The sequence below is a fragment of the Bombyx mori genome, chromosome 18 (assembly GCF_030269925.1).
Source record: "Bombyx mori chromosome 18, ASM3026992v2".
Lineage (NCBI taxonomy): Eukaryota > Metazoa > Arthropoda > Insecta > Lepidoptera > Bombycidae > Bombyx > Bombyx mori.
The window spans coordinates 12944994-12965620 of record NC_085124.1 but is presented as its reverse complement, the minus strand read 5'-3'; the positions used below and the strand labels follow the sequence as shown (position 1 = coordinate 12965620).

Below are 20627 nucleotides of genomic sequence, written 5' to 3'. Positions count from 1 at the left end.
AAATCTATATTTATACTATTAAATTCGTAGAATAAATCATTACATTGGTCAATACTTATTGATCATAAGCAAAAACAAAACTACGCTTGCTTAATGTTTATTGACGTTTTACATTTGACAAGTCGTTTTCGCACTCGCGCGCATTGTGGATATTATTATGTGTTGCGTTGCGATATATTATACCTACCTGCTTATTACGTTTTGTTGAGCATAAAATTAAGTCTTGGCGTTCATTGAATTAGGTCTGTGTGATAAAGTATAGTAATGTAAATAATATTTAAGGTGATGATGATGTTAAAGTGTAAGTGTATTGACAGCAAATCATATGATTTAAGTAACCTAAAAATCTTATCTTATTTTTTAAATATCTCTGTATCCCCATGAACAATATTGATTTTAATTTATTCATAATAAAAGAGATATATAGTTTATTATTTAAACTTAATTTCATTACTGTCCTTGAACTTCGTTTACTGAGCCGTGCAATGTATGGAGAGTCTCCATTGGAGAGTGGCCCACGGGCCACGACCCACGTCCTTTGAATAGAATTGCACAGACTAGTTAGAAATTAGAAATACTACATACGTGATACCTGGTAAGTAGCGTATTCAGATTAGATTAATTAACCTACGTAGCAGTACGTAGTACAGTGTAACCATATGTGGCAGGATCCTGCCATTTTGGCAGGATTGGACTCTTATCTTAACTTCTGGCAGTTTTTGGAAGTATTTGGAATTGGGATAAAGAAAATAAATTTCATTATGGCGACACAATAAAATGTAAAAAATGACAACCCTGAAGATACTTCGTGAGCATGTAGGGGATTTCCCCATATTTCTGGGCTATATTCGTATCACATTCAATTAACAACTTTAAAACTTTGCTTAGAAAGTTGATAATCTTGAAAGAGTATTCATAAACACGAATTTACGGTTTATATTTCAATCATGGAGTTAATAAGAATTTAATCAGTCATAGCACAGTTGCCAGATGGGGGGGATTCCCTGCAAATTCGGGGGGGTTTTCGACCTTGGGGGGGAAAGATTCTTTGGAGGGGACATTCGGGAGGAAAAGTTAATTGGGAGAAATTTCGGAGGTTTTTGATTATCAATAATTCATCCACAAACACAATTCGCAATTATACTATTAGAATAATAATTTATAATCTACCATACTATTCATAAGTCAATATTATAAAGAACAAATTAAGCAACCAAATGGCAATAGAAACTACCGAAGCGGTTCTCAGGATTCGATTTTCACTGCCAAATAGATGCATAAATTTTGTTTCCACATCGGACATGTTAAATATCTTTAACTTCGAAAACGTGTATGCTTTAAATAATAATAACGAAAGTGAATATGATTGTAATAATTGTTTAGAGATGGTTGAATTTATAGGGACAGCTTGATTAAAAAATAAAAGAACCCTTTTGGTTTTTTGTTTCTTCTTTAAAATAAGTAAAAAACTGTTTTGGGGTTTTTTTCTTCAAAAAGCCTATTTTCGGGGGGGTTTCGAAAAAAGTTGGGGGAAAATTCACACGGTCATCTGGCAACACTGAGTCATAGAGACATACTTATAGATAGATTCGATCATAGATTATACACTTAATATATTCGAGAGATTCGATTTAGATTTTAAGGGGATAATATCTTGTTAGAGTAATTTCTTGGGCGATACTTATTATTATTGGTACTGGTGATGAAGCGAAAATACGAAAGAGCGTATGTGAAAATATGAAACTCCTGTATTTTTACTTTTCTTGCTTTATTACAACGGTTAATAAAGTTGGCATTAATTAGGCATTTTTTACTACAGACGTTGACAGGATTTGGCATGTTTTCAACTAAAGTAAGGCAGGATCTATAGCTTAGAGATGGTCACACTGACGTAGTACCTACGTAAATGTAATTACGTATGCGTACCGTAAAATGGGGCGATTAGGGACAAATTCCAACTTTATGAGCAATTTTAAGGTAGTTGTTGATGTATATAATGCTATATCAGGATCAAAATGATTGAGTCTTGGGGGCATCTTTGTTGTCTAATTTAAAATTATGTAACTAGCATTCCAGTTTAAGCAAAAAATGCAAAAATAGGTGTAATCCCTATTTACCCGAAAATTGCGGTTAATTGGGACGAAATGAGAAATTTGCTAGGGTTGGCACTACTTTTATTTTTATATATAGTTTTAATTTATTTATTTATTTAGTTGCACCAACAAAGTGATCATCAATAAAAAAAATTGAAAAACTGACAAAAGTACATGGCAGACATCACCTCAATTATAGGTGCAATCGACAGTGCATTAACAACAAATATGTATATATATTTAAACATGTATAGTGGGCTTTCTTAGAAACGGTTTATATTTCTCCGTTATTGGTAAGTACTTAGGGGCTGATATTTCTATCTGGGTTAAGAGATTAGGTGTGTCGGTTATTCCATGGATTAATCAGATGAATACCCCCACTCTGAACAAATATTAAATATTTTATTATGTATTACTTAGACATTTTTGTCCACCTTGAGATTTCATTGATCTTGTTACATGTCTCTGCAAAATCTACTTACTTATATTAAATTGCTTTTCTATTTCAACTAAAGACTTATTCCCAATTTCGCTTCGAATAAACCAGGTTTTACCAACAAATTTAAAAAATATTGTTATAACTACATAGACAACCCTACAAACCTGTACCTATTTATACTTAGGTCGTTTCCATTTCACGTATTCTCATCCCAATTGACCCCTTTTTCGTTGTTATTTGTACCTAAGACATCCCTAATATCCCCAAAAACAACAGATTTGTACATGTATTTTTATTTAATCAAATACATTAAAACCAATAACAACTGAGACTTACCTTTAATATATATGCTGGTTCAAACACTAAATAACGTTTATAAATCATAGTCGTCTTCTATTATTATCAAATAAATAAAAGAGAGCAAAGTTTCTAGCACTAAAATAATTACCACCACAGGAAGTTAATTTGAAACGCGATTTTTTATAAGTTAGCAGCTATTATCATGCATATTCAGAGTTGTTTTATGAACTTTCAACATTCTACTATTAAACTACAAAAAATGGAGGATTTTGCAACGAATATAAAACTTATATTGAGCGTCGAAAGATTTTCCCGGTTTTTTCCCGATTCGCCTCTCAATCCCTAATCGCCCCATTTTACCGGTACCAATCGCGTACCATAGGTACAAATTACACGCATAGCATAGTGATAGTCATTTAAAATTACCAATAATAAAAATGGTGATATGTTAGAGTGATTGTATTTGTTTTTACTAAACACGCACACATACGTAGTATTTCTGTGATACATACGTAAACATCAGATTACTTTTCTATTTAAATAATACGCTTATTATTCTTTTTTGGATAACGTTGACGCTATTAAACGTGTTTACATTAAACTCTTTACTGTTATACTGCGTTATAAGTGGCTCAGTGTAATATCATAGCGAAATAATTTGCGTCGATTGGCCTTTTAATACTGTGAGTATGTATTTCGTAAAAGTTTTGTATTAAAAAAATCGTTTAATAATGAAAACGAAAATTAAACTTAATTCATAAATGAAGAATGAACTGTTGTTTTCCCCCTATCCTTTTCTTCCGGTAATAATTAGGATAAACTAAATAAGGTTTTTCCACACGCTTAAGACTTTAAGTAAGAAAACAAGGATACCTATTACATGCATGATGATGTTACATGACCGTGACTTCTTATTAATACCTATTATTTAAGATTCATTGAGAAGTGCTGACCCCATGGTAGAGACCCTAGTCAATAGGAAATGTTGTAGTGTAAATGTGTTCCGGATGACTATTAAGTTAGGTAGGATGGTTTGAAGTATTAAACACATAATAATATCTTTCTTCATGAGACTATGCTGCTACATATGTAATATATAGTAGCATATAGAAACTAAAACTAAAGCAATATGAGATGTATTCTTCAGTGATCACAACACTTGCATTTATTTTAAAATTTACCTGTTTATTATATTAATTTAGTTTATTTTAGAGTCAGTAGCAATTACATTACTGAAAGGTAAATCAAACAAAGATTAGGTTTTAATTTCTCATTTACAGTCTCATCAATCACGGTGCAATGTGTATTGTTGTGCAAACTTTCTTTTAAAAACTTAAAAAATAGGTTTTTCTAAAAAAAACTTTTTTATGTTGTTGTATTTCTATTAACAGGCTGGAAACTAACTTAAAAGATGCCGGCTTTTGTTCTTATGGTATTTTTATTTAAGCAAATCATCAGCTTTTTTCCTCACCTAAGTTCTTCTAGCCTAAGGAGCTATCCCAATTGCTCACTGACTGGTTTGTGAGCTCACGGGTCCACTTGGGAGGAATTGCTAACACAATTGTCCCCCCTGACTTGTCAATATTTTTAGAATTCCTAGGCTGTATATTCATTGGCAGCAATAATAATAAGATTTGTAACAGAACTGTATTATTTAATTGTGAATCAGGGGTAGTGGCTTGTCTGGTATAATACATATTTATGTCCAGTGTTAGCCTTGAAAATATTGATGACCTGCTGCAGAGCTATACTGTATATAGTGCAGTATATTAATCGTTTAACAAAAACATTTAGTCATAATCAGACAGTAAAATTTTAGCTTTATGTGCTGCTGAGGAAATGTTTAAATAGTCTCTTCATTTGAAAATAACAATTGTCATTTAATATAGCCCCCAAAATGTATTCAGTAGAGGATCCATGAAATGTAAATACTCAACTGTTAGTGTTACTTTTGATACTTCGAACAGTATTTTCATAAATTTTTATGAATCAATGATATATTATTTTTATGGTTTAAACTCCATTTATTATTTTTGATGAACGCAGTGACTAAATTATTGAAATCACTGGTTATGATAAAATAAGTATAGGTCAGAGTGTAGATAGTAATATGAGGAGGGGCCATCCTGTGTGCAAGAGGATATGAGAGAGAGAAGAATGTGAGTGCAGAGGTGACATATGAAAGGTCAGAATGGAAAATGAGGGCATGCTGTATTGACTCCGCATAGCGGGATGGAGATATGAAGTATAAAAAGTTCATAATTAAATGAAAATATATCGACGCTTGAAAGGCAAACGTGACTAAGCGACAATGCGTGAACTTTACAGTAGACTAATTTAAAGTTGAAATACCTGAAAACAAAATTTATTTTAACGAATCCAGCTGTAGTAGAATCTAGCTAGTAACTGTAGGATTGAAATGATTTTAATAGACCTAGAAATATATATTTTTTTGCGCATCGACAACAATTAGTATATTAAGTTTGAAGGTTTTTCCAGCTTTTACAAATTTGAGTAAGATAGTTGAGGCCTATAAACTATATCCCAGTTCTAAGGCTGCCTGCACTGGCCATCAGTTACTTTTAGTGCCAAACAATATTGTAAAAGTAATGGACTGAAAATTTCCAGAGTTGATAAGTTTTCAAAACATTTAAATGAGAGATAGTTTAATTAGAATCCCTAGTGGTTATTAAATACACCACACTGAAGGTACTTTCATCATTATATTAATATACCTGTTATGAATATTAATTTTTTGTCCTTTGCTCTATAAAGCATAAGTCCAGTCTCACGTGGAGCACTGCTCACACCTCTGGGCCAGGGCTTCCAAGTACCAGCTACTTCCATTTGACTCCATACAGGAGAGGGCCGTTCGGATTGTCGATATTCCGATTCTCACAGATTGTTTAGAACCTCTGGGTCTGCGGAAAGATTTCGTTTCTCTCTGTGTTTTTTACCGTATATTCCATGGGGAGTGTTCTGAGGAATTGATTGAGATGATCCCATCATCTCATTTTTACCATTGCACGCCCCCCACCGGAGTAGAGTTCATCCATATTACCTGGAGCCACTGAGTTCATCCAGTGCGTTTCCAGAGATCTTTTTGCCACATACCATCCGGCTGTGGAATGAGCTCCCCTCCGCGGTGTTTCTCGAGCCTCGTCATGTCTTCAGAGGAGGCTTGTGGAGAGTACTTAATTGTAGGCAGCGGCTTGGCTCTGCCCCTGGCATTGCTGAAGTCCATGGGCGGCGGTAACCACTCACCGTCAGGTGGGGTGCTCATCTACAAAGGCAATAAGAAAAGAAATTTGTAAGTCGTTGATAATAATTGTGAATACTAGTGAACACATGTTTTGTTTTTGTACGATCAGCAGGATACTATGTTACGATAAATGATAGCTTATGTTTCAGAATATTTAGAAATATTGTACGTGTCCGTTCTTGATGTTCATCCTTGTAAATACGTAAAGAATGCATAAATTTCATTCGGCACCAAGTATGTCATTCCTCCCTGCAAAAAGTGATATCATAATGAAGTTTTCTAAAGATGAAACAATAGAGAATTCTTAGTTTATCTCACAGTTACTTCCTTAATGGTTAGTGCCATATGGCTTATTACTGCCTCTAGTCTATGGAATGTGAGATATTCTAAGCCCAGTTCAAACACTTTAATAACGAGCTCACGTGTTCCGCGAATAAACAGAAAACGCAGACTAATGTAGGCACGAGGTCGTCCTAATAAAATTACGTCATGTTCAGTTTTAAAATTCGTACGGCAAAAATTTCAGTATTATTTGGAAAAATAAATATTTTACTAATTTTGTAACGTTGCAATAAGATAGTTTTTTTTAAACCATACCCATTTGCAACAAAATACTGACTTGGCTGTTTAAGATACACATTTCCCTGCCTAGGGGAGCAAACCGAAAAAAAAATCGGGTTCCCGCCATTGACCAACTCTAACATTAAATAAGTTTCTGTCCCACAATTAACTTTGTAATTTACGTAAAATGTGTTTGTTATTCGATGCGTCTTAGGCGTCTTAGCACTCTGCCTGCGCTTAATTCTAATAAAACTTGATAAATTACGTTACAGATAAACTCGCCATGAGTATGATAAATGTGAATAAAAAATATTGGCACTGGATTTGTGTTTGACCTTGATTCTCAATACAATGTTCGTTCGAAGACTAAAAATATCAGCAAGTTAAATTGAAAACACATAATGTAGTCTGTTCTCGTTCTGTTTAAGATTACATGTCACGTACACGTGCCTACAAATTCGCAAGCGAAGTATGTAGAACAACTTTCAAATTTGACTGTTGAATGCAAAGAAACTGTTTGTAGAAACATACGGGAGGCTTGGTTTAGAAAAATATTATAGTTTTAGTAGCGTTTTATTGAGACCCGTGTTTTTATTTTTATTCCGGCAATAAATTCCTTAGCTTTTCTTTTTTAACCAATAGGAGCTCTAATTCTAAAATGGCTATTGTTTGACACTTTAAACGCTTTATAGTATCAGAAACTTACTATAGATTACGCCCGAATTGTTTTAGTTATATTATAGTGAAGCCAGGCTTGGATTCACTAATGTGAAAGATATTAACCATATGGTACAACTGAAATGTACTGATTATTTATTCGTCGTTCATTGTCTGTCTCGTTGATCCAAATGCATAGCGTTTCAATCCATGTTGTTCGAGCAGCGTAGAAAGGCGGATCCAATTCTGACTTTATAGTTTTTTTCCTACCTAGCCTGATAGCCTCTCATGGCTATTTCAGCGTAACCTTAACTAGTAGGTGAGTTTACTGGGCTCAAACCGGAGTGACGCTAACACTGACCCTAGCAAGAGCAGTGCTTCGCAGAATCTACTACCGGGTCGGAAACGCGACCCACTGAGGAGATCCGGCGAGAAACTCAGTGGGCAGACTTTAGACATTTTTCCTTAGTGGTATTTATGGTACACGGGTGAAGCCGAACCACGCCTCTTGCGTTCCAGTTCGAAGGGGACGTTGTTATGCAATAAAATTGAGTCAATCTGATTGAATTAATTAATTTTCGAAAGCTATATGCATCGTTTTGCAAACTAGATCAATAAATGCTTGGTATAACTATGTAACTACCTACTGCTTAAGGTTTAAGATTTGGTAGTAGTTATGATACATAAAATATTTGACAGATGCCTGAATCTCGCTAACATTTTCAAGATAAGCTTACTTATATACAAGTTCCGAACAATAAGATTCGGACCGTCGCGTCGTCGGTCTACCAAGCTATTTCACTCGCTCGATGGAAGATCTTCCCTTTGTCGTTACCTCCCAAAGACACTAAATTTATCAGGTACCAAACAGACCCGTAAGTCAAATTAAACGCTTTGAAACTAATGTGATATGTATACAATATTTTGTATTTACATATTTGCTATAGAAAATAAACAATATGCATATTTGCTTTATCTTTTCCAAGAAGGCACCATTTACCAATTATTTGCACAGACTAATAAAACGATATTTTTATTAGTCTATTATTAGATTATTCACATTTATCAAGGAGGCCACAAACACCAGCGTCCCGGGCGCCATTAAGCAGGCCGAATGCAGGCAGCATTGGAGGAAGCTGGTGCAAAAACTGGACCAAGGTGGTCACGACCCTCAGTAATGAGGAAACGACAAAGAACAAGAAGAAGAATAAAAACGATTCTTTTTTTAATTATCGTGAATTTTTACCGAGCGCGGTAGCAACATCACGAATTATGGAGATTAATACAAACTCATCAATTCATCATCATCAACATAAAAAACTGTTTTCATAGCGAACATAAAGTTGGAGATGTTTCAAATTTTCAATAACACCACTATCTTCATATTTCAGTACGTTTTACGACCAGGGAAAAAAACACTACAAAGGTTATACATACTTCTAAAAGTGTTTTTGTCACTTTGGCACAATACCATACGTATATTAGTTTTTTACGGATCGAATAGATAGATTTGAATTTAAAATCTGAATGAAAGAATTAGAACACTGGTAAACAAACAATGAACGCTTGATATCATTGAAGAGCGAAAAAGGACGGTGTTCAAACTCCTTCGAACGTCCAAAATTCATTCGAAGTTTTAAATTATTAAAAACAAAAACTTTACATGACTAGCCGTAATCGCCCGCTTCGCTGGGCATTTAAAATTAACATTATTATTTATTGTCATTATTATTAGGGACTCCAACACTCATATAAATTAGCCTATCCATTAATTACATATATTTTCTACATGGATACCAAGTTTCAATTCAATCGGATACACGGTTCAGTAGTTATAACGGAACATCCGTAAAAACAATTGTAGATTTATATATTAGTATAGATGAATATATTAAGCTAAGTTTTTTATATTTAGAAGTTTTGTCGCAACAATTCTCTTTGGCGAGAATGTTTCATATTCAAATTTGAATAGCGTACGAACGTTGTTGTCTGAAATATAATTGGTTGGTAATTTTTCACATCACTACATCGCTATTAAAAATATTTAACGTTCCATTAAGAATTTCCTTAATGGTCCGAGAGGAAAACTTACGAACTTCTTTGAAGCCGATAGGTTATTTTAAATAACAGCATAACCGACATTTTCCCTATTACCATCATCAAGGTGCGAAAAATATGTTCGTAAAATGACCAATTTTAATGTACAATCTTCAGTGTAAACAGATGTGTACATACGTCATTTATTTAAATTAATATCAATTTCAGAAGCGTCTTTAAAAACTTGAACAAAATGAGTCCACCTCACGTGACTTCGTTTTGTTGCTGCTGGGGACTCGAGACTGGTTCAAAACTAATTGGTTCATTACAATTGGTGAGTTTACACAACTAGGTGTTTATAAATTTTATTCGGCCAATTTGTGTGTGTGTGTGTGTGTGTTTTTTTACATTACTAAGACGGATTGGCTCACATTGCCCATCTGGTGTTTAGTGGTCACCGGAGCCCATGGACATCAGAAACGTAAATTCGGCCACCCACATTAAAACATGGGTTCTAAGTCTCAGTTTTCAGGGGTTTGCAGGCTGATTATAAGTTTTGAGGATTTTTAGTACATGATTTTATTCCTTCACTTTGGAGGTCATTCGTGAACATTCGTTAAGTACGTATTTGATCAGAAAAATTGGTACCTGCCTTTGGGATTCGAACACCGGCACAGTTGCATCGCTAAATACGATTGCATCGGACGTCTTATTCCGCAGGCCACGACGACTTGAAAATTAATTACAGTATAAAATAATAATGGAAATTAATCACAAACTAATAGGGTGTTGCTCTAATAAACTATACGCTGAGAAAATATCAAGGATATTTTCATTCTTCGAATAAAAAAATAAGGATTAAGGATTCTTTGAAGGATTTTCGAAAAATCGGTCAGCGCTCAGATTTTGATTTAAAAAAAAAAACATGTATTTTTACGAGGCTAACGTAAATGATTTTGTAGGAAGGATTGCTTATGAGTAACGAATACCCACGCTTTTCCGACTGCACTGTCTGCGTCACACTGGTGGTAGGACCTCTTGTGAGTCCGCACGGGTAGGTACTACCGCCCCGCCTATTTCTGCCGTGAAGCAGTAATGCGTTTCGGTTTGAAGGGTGGGGCAGTCGTTGTGACTATACTGAGACCTTAGAACTATATCTCAAGGTGTGTGGCGCATTTACGTTGTAGATGTCTATGGGCTCCATTAACCACTTAACATCAGGTGGGCTGTGAGCTCGTCCACACATCTAAGCAATAAAAAAAATAAAAAAACACCTTTGAACATTTCAACTTGAAAATTCGAAAGTGCACCATGCATTAAATGAGGTCATTTCGTAGAGAAAACGTTTAGCAAATCATTATCGTGTAACAATAGACTTTATCAACATCAATAATCCACAGGTTAGAGCCCCGTGAGCTCACCTACTCGCCCGGTGAATCTAGTATGACCCGTCGAGGTCACTAGAATAGGCAGGAATAATAATAATAAAAATTAATAAAGCTTATATTGTGCCGCTGGTGCTTTCCAGTACTGGAGTCATACCAAAGTAGCATTCCATCAAGCTATTAGATTTACCCAAAAACATATTTTTTACCATGAAAAAAGCCACAATTTTAAATACGTGCCGGATTGTTCAGAATTTTTTGCAGGACGAAACATCAGACGAAATTAAAACTGAAAATGAACTAACACCACTTGGCTTAGGCCCGTGGTTTTCAGTATTTACCGAAATTCATAAAAAAATCGAGAATAAAAACTTTGTACATCTATATATATAAAAATGAATTGCTGTTTGTTAGTCTCGCTAAAACTCGAGAGCGGCTGGACCGATTTGGCTAATTTTGGTCTTGAATTATTTGTGGAAGTCCAGGGAAGGTTTAAAAGGTAGATAAATATGAAAATGCTCGGAATTAAATAAAAATAACAATTTTGTTTTTCCTTTGTTGTGTCTGTCCTCCGTCGGACGGATTCCTTTTGTTTGTTTCAAGTTTATTTTATACAAAAGTTTAGATCTTTTATTTATCGATTGAGGCACTACGGAGTCTGCCGGGTCAACTAGTAATAAATAATAATAAGACATCAATAATCTTCCAGTTGTTATCATTGGCACTGGTGATCGTGTGTTCGATATGTGCCGAGGACGCCCGTGCTCTGATGGGTACCATCGAAGACGCTGAAGACCACTTGTACTCGACCTGGTATAAGGTCACGGTTGCCGGAGTCGCTGCCTCCTTGATACACCTGGTGCTGGCTGTCATTTTGATGTTTTCAATCTTCAAGGTAAATTCTTAAATTAAAATATCATCCTAAATTGTAGAGAGATCGTTTTACTGGCCGTTAGGAATTTGATTTAGTAATGAAATTCTACCAAAAAAGAACACAGTACTGCCTAGTAGTAGTCGCCATCTTGCCAGCCAAAGATTCAGTGAAGTGAAAATTAATTTCGAATTGTCAGACAGAAAATATATTCTGTGAAACATTTTTCATTTTCACAGAAACACTGGTTCTTTCTTAATTTAGACACCGCCACGGTACTAATAGTATTATTTATACCTCGTTACTTTTTGATGGCAATATAAAAACAGGCAATTACATTAACTAAGCCAGAATTTCAAAGGATAACAAGATGGAAGATGCTAAACTTACTTCTAAACACAGCAGCATACCTGTTTACTGTTTTTGGCTTAAGTAGGTAGATAATTTTACAGAGAAGGAAGATAGTTAAATACAAGTAGACCTGAGACAAACGGAGACAGGCAAGTTTCAATAAAATAGATGGCGGGGGAACAGTGGGCCCATGTCAAGTGGTAGTTGATAAGGCGTTGTAGTATAAAATCCATGTCAGGTGAACCGTGACGGGACATATGAGCGGATAATAGCGAAGGGTGCGTAAGAGCAGGCATCGATAAAATTCATGTTAAATCTAAAAAATATTTAGGTACTACAATATTTACCATATGTTTGTTCAACATAAGCTATCTGTTCGACCAAAGTAGCGAATAGAAGGTGTATTTATCGCGTGAAAATGGAATATGAAATAGAGCTGAAAGAAAATACAAGACGGATTTTGATAAAACTAAATAATATTCGGTTTTTCGAGAATCGCTCTAGTCGGTACCATCTGTTTGTTTTATCCTGTAGCTGTTTGTTCCAATATAGAAAACAGAACATACGTTGACCTCCATAAACTAGCATATCGTCGATGTAGTATCTAAAAATACCAAAACCAATTTTGATTTTTATACAAAAATGCTTAATAATCTGGTCGTAACATTCAATATCTCCAAAAAGTGAGAGCGGATATTGGTTTCACGATGACGTTACGGTTAACCGAATAAGAGTCTCAATAGAGTCTAAGTCATCTTGATTTAGAGGCGCTTTTTTTTTCCTACCTATGCTGATAGCCTTGAGAGCTCTCGGGACTCAAACCGGGAGTGTTGCTAACACTGGCCCTAGCAAGAGCAGTGCTTCGCAGAATCTACCATCGGATCGGAAATGCTACCCACCAAGAAGATTCGGCGAGAAACTCAGTGGGCTGTGTCTATGGGTTAATTTACTCGGCGAGCCCTTCGTCGTAAGCGATGGGTTCGGCGGGAACGGTGACCGTTTTGATAGAAGTACCTCACTCAAAAGGCAGGGTCGCAAAATAACGTGTAAATTTGCCGTAAATTTCAGCGCAACATAACCGGTCTCAAAGTGTGGGTGTACACAATGATAGTCTTGTTCGTGTGCGCGCTGTTGTTCATTATCTTAACCATGGTGCTGTGCGGATTCTCCGGATCCGGATCTGAAATATTCGTGGCGTTTCTGGAAGCGGTTTTAGCCTTTGGTGAGTTGTTATTATTGTGTGATATTTTCTTGGTTTTCAGTTATGTATACTATTTATTTAATGGGTTTTATTACTTAGGGTTTTTAGGTATTATAAGTAGAGTGAAAACTGTGGGTAGGATTTTAGGAGCGAATAAATCTATCTACCCTCATTCTGGTTCGGTTTTCGATGTTTTGGGAATTTCACAACACGCCATTTCAGTGTGTTATTTATTATCATATTATAGTTTTTTTTCGGTATCTATTAATGATAGTGGCATATCGGAGATTTGATAAAATAGAAAAACCTGATAAGAACCACTTATACAATAGAATTAATAGTTTTTGTTTTGCTTTAAACGTGACATATTCAATAGTCTCAGACGAGTCAGGTCAGAATTTAGATTATGACAACAAAGCCTCAGCTATATTTTGGCCCAGTCTGGAAACTTTGTTACTGGTGCTAGGACCTCTTGTGAGCCCGCACGTGTAGGTACCACCACCCCGCCTATTTCTGCCGTGAAGCAGTAAATGCGTTTCGGTTTGAAGGGTGGGGGCAGCCGTTGTAACTGTACTGAGATCTTAGAACTTATATCTCAAGGTGGGTGGCGCATTTACTTTGTAGATGTCTATGGGCTCCAGTAACCACTTAACATCAGGTGGGCTGTGAGCTCGTCCACCTATCAAAGCAATAAATAAAAAACTCAGGGTTATTGGGCCTCCTGCTGACTGTAATGGTTTCGTGGCCCCACCGTCTTTCGGAGAAGCTAACTGTGCTTTTTTAATTACCCTTGTATGCAGACGAGCATACGGCCCAACTGATTGTGTGTGGCTACCGTCGCCCGTGGACTTCAGCAATACCAGGGGCAAAACCAAGCCGCTTCCTACTGAATTTTATAATATAGAGTTGGTAGAGGATGGCTAAATAAATAAACGCTTTATCATTATTGTCCGAGTGATTCTTAAACAAGAGATATATTTATAGTTAGGTTGTGTTTTGTTTAAAAGACTAGCATTTGCCCGCGACTCCGTCCGCGTGGAATAGTTACTTTGGCATAACGCTAAATTTTACCCCCACTTCATTTACGTAGAAAGTGAAAATATTTTTGAATTATAGAATGTTAAGGAGCTATTTAAACTATTTTGAAACATTATTCATTGGTGCTCCACTTGTATTGGCTTTACCGTGATGTTATATAGCCTATAGCCTTCCTCAATAAATGACTTATCTAACACTGAAAGAATTTTTCAAATCGGACCAGTAGTTCCTGAGATTAGCGCGTTCAAACAAACAAACCCTTCAGCTTTATAATTTTCTAGATAATGTTATTAAGTTAGTTATGTGCAATACGGAAATGACTTTGCCCCCCTCCTGACCACGGTGACCCTACTTGACCACGTGAATTTAATGATAATTTGCAACGCTTAATGCAAAACGGGTATTATATTAATTTGAAATTGATAGCAAATTCTTTGATATAGCTCAGTTGGGTAGGAAATTCGTCGACATTGGTTGGACAGTAAGAAACACGTAGCTGTAAGGAGCCGAGCTCATATCGTCTTTTCGCGTTAAAAGTGTACATATTTCCTAAAATAATCGAAATTCAGTTAAGATGCGGAATCATTTGGAATCACCAGTATTTTTCTCATAAATACTGTCAAAAGAGCGTAGTTTAGTTTTTTTTTTAGTATTAATATTAACAAAATTAATACATAATTTTATCTTACTTTAAGAGACAGATAATGTAACTGGTTAAAAAAAAAAGGTTGCAAAGATGATTAATATTAAAAATATCACATGTTAAACCTTTAAAACACTCTCCTGTAAAATTAGTAAGTTTTGAGATTATCTATATATTAATACGTGAAGCAAAGACTTTGTATCCCTTTTTACGAAAATTGCGCGGACGGAGGAGTATGAAATTTCCCACACTTATAGAGAATATAGAGAAGAAGTGCACAATGCTAATATTTTTTTAAAATAATGCATAAAAGATACATTAAATCAATAAAGAAAACATTACACACACTACATACCATGTATTTGATGCACACACGCATGCATATTATTTATTGTCACACTTTTGTTCTTGACGTCTGTTGTCAAATTGAGAATAGATTAAATATTGTTTGTCTTTGTTAATATTTTTTATAGTGTAGTATTGGCGAAATTTGTGATTATAGAAGTATAAAATACAATCATAATAGTGTACAAACTTACAATTCCAATTATTTATAGTCGAATTTCGACTACTGCGGGACCTCTAGTATAGTTTTAATGCGAGAAGACGATATATACATTTGATATAATGTGATAAATAACCAGACGTAAACATTAAGGACCTCTGACCTCTGAACTGATTTATCAAATCGTCATTTGTTTTCAAAACAAGCACGGGTAACGTAAGTATGTTTGTTAAAAGGAAATGTTGTTGTTGGAAGTTTTGTTTTATTTCAGGTGTGATCGCTTATTGCGTTCTCGCGGTGTACAGCTACAGTCTGCTGCTGCAGAGCTCCCAGGAGATGAGCAATCCGAACAAGGTCGATTTTATGTAAACACTTTACATGTGACGTTCGACAGTTTTATGAAAGAAAATATTGAAAAAAAAACAAGAAAAAAAAAACGGAAGCTATATTTTTCGAGTATTTAACTCCGTACCAGTTACAAATACAGTGTTGCCATTAAGCAGAAATGATTTCCGAAAGAAAAAAAAAAGGATAATTATTTTTGATATTTGATTCTTTGAAAGATACGTACTTAAAGTGTGCAAATGAAGTACTTGTATAATACAAAAAGCAATTGTCGGCATTTATATTTTTGTGGGAACTTGTAAAGCTTGTACGTCGAATATATATATACTAGCTGTACCTGTCCGCTTCGCTGGGTATATAAAATTAACATTAATAAATATTAGTCTATCCATTAAGTACATGTATTTTCTACATGGATACCGAGTTTCAAGTCAATCGGATGCACGGTTCAGTAGTTTTAACCGAGCATCCGTAAAAACTACTGTAGATTTATATATTAGTATAGATATAGATTATGATTGAATGGTTACTGGTGTCCCGGAGATCTCTCCAGTTTCACCAGGACAGGTGGACGAGCAAAGGCTCAGCCAGGAAGGGTGGGGTTTTGCTAACAGCTGCCCGAGCGCCTCCGAAGGAGACCTAACAACTCAAGAGCAGCTAGAAGTAAAATATTGTCAGCGGCGTGCTCAGACTAAAGTAGTATGCAGAGACATGTGTAGCAGTCCGCCTAGCGAACCTAGTGATAGAAAAGCAAATGTTTAAGTACAAATTTTGAAATACATTACATTTATAATAGACGGCAGCTTTTTGATTTAATTCAGAGGTTCTCAAACTTATTTTGTCTAGTACGTCACTTTGAGAATAAATTGGTTTTTAGCGCCCTAATTTTTTCACCTACTTAAATACCACTATAGCGAGAGCTTAATCGAAGGTTGGGTTCACAAGGCATTGTCCTGCACGTTTATCTGCAGTATAAGTCTTAACGAATGATTAGTGGTATGAATAGTGGCACATACATTGTACATAGAATCATTGGCGTGTCATTTGTACTGCAAAAAATCGTACGCCGCTTATGCGTTTAAATGAATACTCAACGGACTTGTCAAGCAAATCGAATGAATTTTAACGGCAGTGGCACATAGTATATAGCTCTGTCTCTTTCACACGTTCGTTTTTACACGAATGAAAATTACTGCACGAACACCCAGATGATTGTACGTTAAAACAACGAATACAAAGAAAATATGCAGGGCAATGCCGTGTGAACCCAACCTAAGAGTTATCCTAGACGAAATTACAAATCTCTTCCCAAGCCTCTATACAACGCCCCCTTTTTTCCTAGGTCTCGTAACGTCCCCCTTTAGGCCTGTAGCGGCCAAAAAGGGGCGTTATCGCCCACTTTGGGAAAGGTTCATTTAATTGATCGTATAGAAGAACTAAGGACAAATGGCGCTAGCTCCGTAGTGAGGGGACTGACAGGGTTGTCACACCTTGTCAACCAAAAGAGCCAAATATAGATAACGCGCAATTGAAATTTATTCCAAATGTCATTTTATTAACATATTAATATAATAATATATTTTTATAAACTCATGTTTCAAAAATGTATAGCCGTTGACGATAACGTTAGTATCTTCACAGCCCTATGTTTTATAAAGTATTTATGATATCTAATATACCATTTACTTTGAGATCTGAGGTCGAATGTCTCAATGAACAAGGACGATCAATATGAACGTTTTTCTTGTATATGTATTTTAAATAAACCCTGTAAATCTAGTCGAAACTGTAAATATGTGGGTCTAACCCAATTTGATATAATAATGATATTACTATGATTGCTTGCACCGTACTGTAATTGTATCCATATTTGTTTGTAAAAAAACTTAATTTTTGTTTAATGACAGTTTTATTCTTGTATCGATTTAGTGACGAGAATAAGAAATTAATTTAGTATGATACAATAATGATGTTACTTTTGATTCGCGCACATTGTCGGAGGTGATCGAGCCGCACAGTATAAGACGTGTCAGCATTAAATATCGACGGGTGAAAGGCTGGTCGGCTTAAGCAACATTTTTACAACTTTACAGAAGAGACATTAAAAGTGGTAAATTTGGAAAAAAATATCATGACAAAAACGAGGCTTGTGGAGAGTATTAAGTGGTAGGCAGCGGCTTGGCTCTGCCCCTGGCATTGCTGAAGTCCATGGGCGACGGTAACCACTCACCATCAGGTGGGCCGTACGCTCGTCTGCCTACAAGGAAAAAAAAAAACACTTCTTCAGCTGTTTGAACGCGGTAAACTTAATTGATGTTCAATTAAAAACATACTTTTGATACTTGTTGTAATAAAACGTACCTTTCATTACAAAGATAAATAACGCGTGTTAAGCAAAATGTGGCTTAAACTAAAATAGCCTTTCACCTCTCGATATGAATATTTATCAACGTTTTTAACTGATAATTATTTTTAATCATATCGACGCTTGAAAGGCAAACGTGACTAAGCGACAATGCATGAAGTTTACAGTAGACTTATTTAAAGTTGAAATACCTGAAAACAAAATTTATTTTAACGAATCTAGCTGTAGTAGAATCTAGCTAGTAGCTGTAGGATTGAAATGATTTTAATAGACCTAGAAATATACATTTTTTTGCGCATCAAATATGGTTATTGCCTATCATTTATGTATAAAGCAGTTATTGTCGCTTAGTTCTGTTTGCCTTTCAAGCGTCGATATACATAATATTATATAGTATATTTTTAAATTTTTTTAATTGATGATGTGTAAATGTTAATTTTAAATATATTTCAATCATTCTATCTATGTACACATATGGACTTGTTTCTGAAATAAATAATTTTGTTCCCAGAGACGAGAGCAATCACTTTCGCATTTATGATTAATATTAAAAAAAAAAGCAGCTGCTTTATTTTACTACCTCAATAATTATTATATAAATACTGTCTTAATGTTTTTTTTTTTTTAGTTACGTGGGTACCTCGAATTTCAATGTTTCAGAAATGTAAAATATATTTTAAGATTATTTTCATAGAAAAATAATATTTTTTGCAAACATTTTTAAAGCAAATAAATGTTTTAGAAAAATAAAATTGGCTTGAAGGTAGTTTGATTAAAGTTCTATGAATTTGTTAAGGGAACTTAAATTTAATTATTAAGAAATGTATGCCGCCACCCAGTGGATTTTGATTGTATACAGGATCTATATTATAGATATATTCTAATACATAGATATAAGTGATAACTTTAATTACCTCAGTACAAACTATTGGAAGATCCCAAAATAGCGACCGGCTTAGTCGGGCGGGCTCTCCGAACTGATTGAAATAAACAGAAACAGCTTCTTTTGTGTTTGCAATAAAGTTGAAATTTAGTATTATTGTTCGACGTAATTGTTTTGAAATTTGCAGATATTTTTGAGCCCTATGATCTTAGTAATATGGTTGAATTTTGTGTCGAATTCAATTATTAAAATGAGTCGAACGAGTTTATTATTGTCCAGCCCGTTCCGATGTGTCTAACAGAATGAGAGGCCTAACGGTACTCTTGTTGGATTAGTTCAGGGCTGTCATGGAATAATTAAAACAAATAATTAATTTTTGTATGAAATTACTAATTACGACTTGAATTTTGATATTTTTTAAAGTGATTTACATTGTTGAAACCTAAGCCACGTTTCGGCTTGGTTTGAAGAGAGCTTTTTCTCCGTAGTGAAAGTAGCAACTTAGTGTGGAAATATATCGACGCTTGAAAGGCAAACGTGACTAAGTGACAATGCGTGAACTATACAGTACACTAATTTAAAGTTGAAATACCTAAAAAAAAATCTATTTTAACGAATCTAGCTGAATGATTGAAATGATTTTAATAGACTTAGTAATATATTTTTTTTTTGCGTATCGAATATGGTTATTGCCTATCATTTATGTATAAAACAGTTATTGTCGCTTAGTCACGTTTGCCTTTCAAGCGTCGATATGTATTAATCCACATTTACGTGTCAAATTAGTTTGTTAAATCAAAATATAAGCGATAAATAACATCCAATTGGGTTTAGAAATACACAATTCTAACTTAAAAATGCTATTTATGTGAGAATTAATTTTGCGTAAGTCGCAAAATTTCGACATGTCCAAGTATGTATGCGCCTTATTAAATTGCATTCATGTTTATTTGTAATAAAACTGTAAATTTCTCAACATTTAATAAGGACTTTAATGTCTCATCGATCAGGTGAGTTCGATGTTAGTGATGATAATGAAAACGAAATTTGCAAACACACATGTAACGCACCTTTAAAACTCTTTAGTTTAAAAAAAAAAGATTATTATTAGGCGGTCTGACTGATCAGTCTGTCATTCGTTGAAGGAAATAGTTAAGTTTTGCATAATATATCTAATAATAATAATGTTTAAAATACCTATTAATTAAAAAAAGAGATTAAGGGCTTTAAATGTTGTTTTCTCATTATATTACAGAAAAGCCAATTAAGTCTTTTATTGTTCGTTCATTCTAGAGTATTCCATATTATTGTACACAATTCAGTCATTGACGATGGATGGGTCCCTGTTGAAAAATATCCAGTAAATCCGATGGGTAAAATTCCGAATTTCCACTAATTTATCTCATACTCGGGGCGTTCAATGGATCGCATACATGCAAGTCTTAAGCTAAGATATAATTACGTTTTTTTAAATATGTATCCATGCCTCAACCACGCACTCAGTTAAGAATTAGTATATAAGAAGAAAAAAAAACATGTTATTGATGTTGTAAATGCTATTAAATGGTGCTTTGTTTGAAATTAATTTGTGTTTTAGTGACTATTATTGCATAAAACCCAATACACGTAGAATATAATTTGAACGAATTTCCTTACGGCAGGCTTGGGGAGGGGATAGGGATTTTGCTGCG

General features: G+C 34.7%; 2 protein-coding genes across 11 annotated transcripts in view; one reads left to right on the top strand and one right to left on the bottom strand.

Annotated features, from left to right (window-relative positions):
* The window catches only part of LOC101736278 (uncharacterized), a 33578-nt gene extending 32887 nt beyond the window's left edge, over positions 1 to 691 (bottom strand). The window contains exon 1 of the mRNA XM_021349291.3: positions 586 to 691. The gene's annotated coding sequence lies outside the window, so the exon portion shown is untranslated. The remainder of the gene's footprint in view (positions 1 to 585) is intronic.
* On the top strand, positions 95 to 20521 carry LOC101736143 (uncharacterized). 10 transcript variants are annotated; one of them, XM_062673767.1, is made up of 6 exons: positions 5807 to 7124; positions 8012 to 8172; positions 9578 to 9683; positions 11444 to 11629; positions 13025 to 13178; positions 15615 to 20521. In XM_062673767.1, the coding sequence occupies exons 3-6, from the start codon at positions 9603 to 9605 to the stop codon at positions 15710 to 15712; spliced, it is 519 nt and encodes a 172-aa protein (XP_062529751.1). In that variant the 5' UTR covers positions 5807 to 7124; positions 8012 to 8172; positions 9578 to 9602; the 3' UTR covers positions 15713 to 20521. The 10 variants fall into 10 exon arrangements, with proteins under 10 accessions (XP_037873112.1, XP_037873113.1, XP_037873114.1 ...); XM_038017184.2 differs by lacking the exons at positions 5807 to 7124; positions 8012 to 8172 and adding an exon at positions 95 to 301; XM_038017185.2 differs by lacking the exons at positions 5807 to 7124; positions 8012 to 8172 and adding an exon at positions 98 to 242.
* Positions 20522 to 20627: the final 106 nt, after the last annotated feature.

What these genes read in the sequence shown, in the direction of transcription:
- LOC101736143 (XM_062673764.1), top strand. Translation starts at nt 9,603, where the DNA reads ATGAGTCCACCTCACGTGACTTCGTTTTGTTGCTGCTGGGGACTCGAG. An exon ending in TAATTGGTTCATTACAATTG is followed by an intron (nt 9,684 to 11,443) that starts GTGAGTTTACAC and finishes ATAATCTTCCAG; the next exon opens with TTGTTATCATTGGCACTGGT. An exon ending in TGATGTTTTCAATCTTCAAG is followed by an intron (nt 11,630 to 13,024) that starts GTAAATTCTTAA and finishes CGTAAATTTCAG; the next exon opens with CGCAACATAACCGGTCTCAA.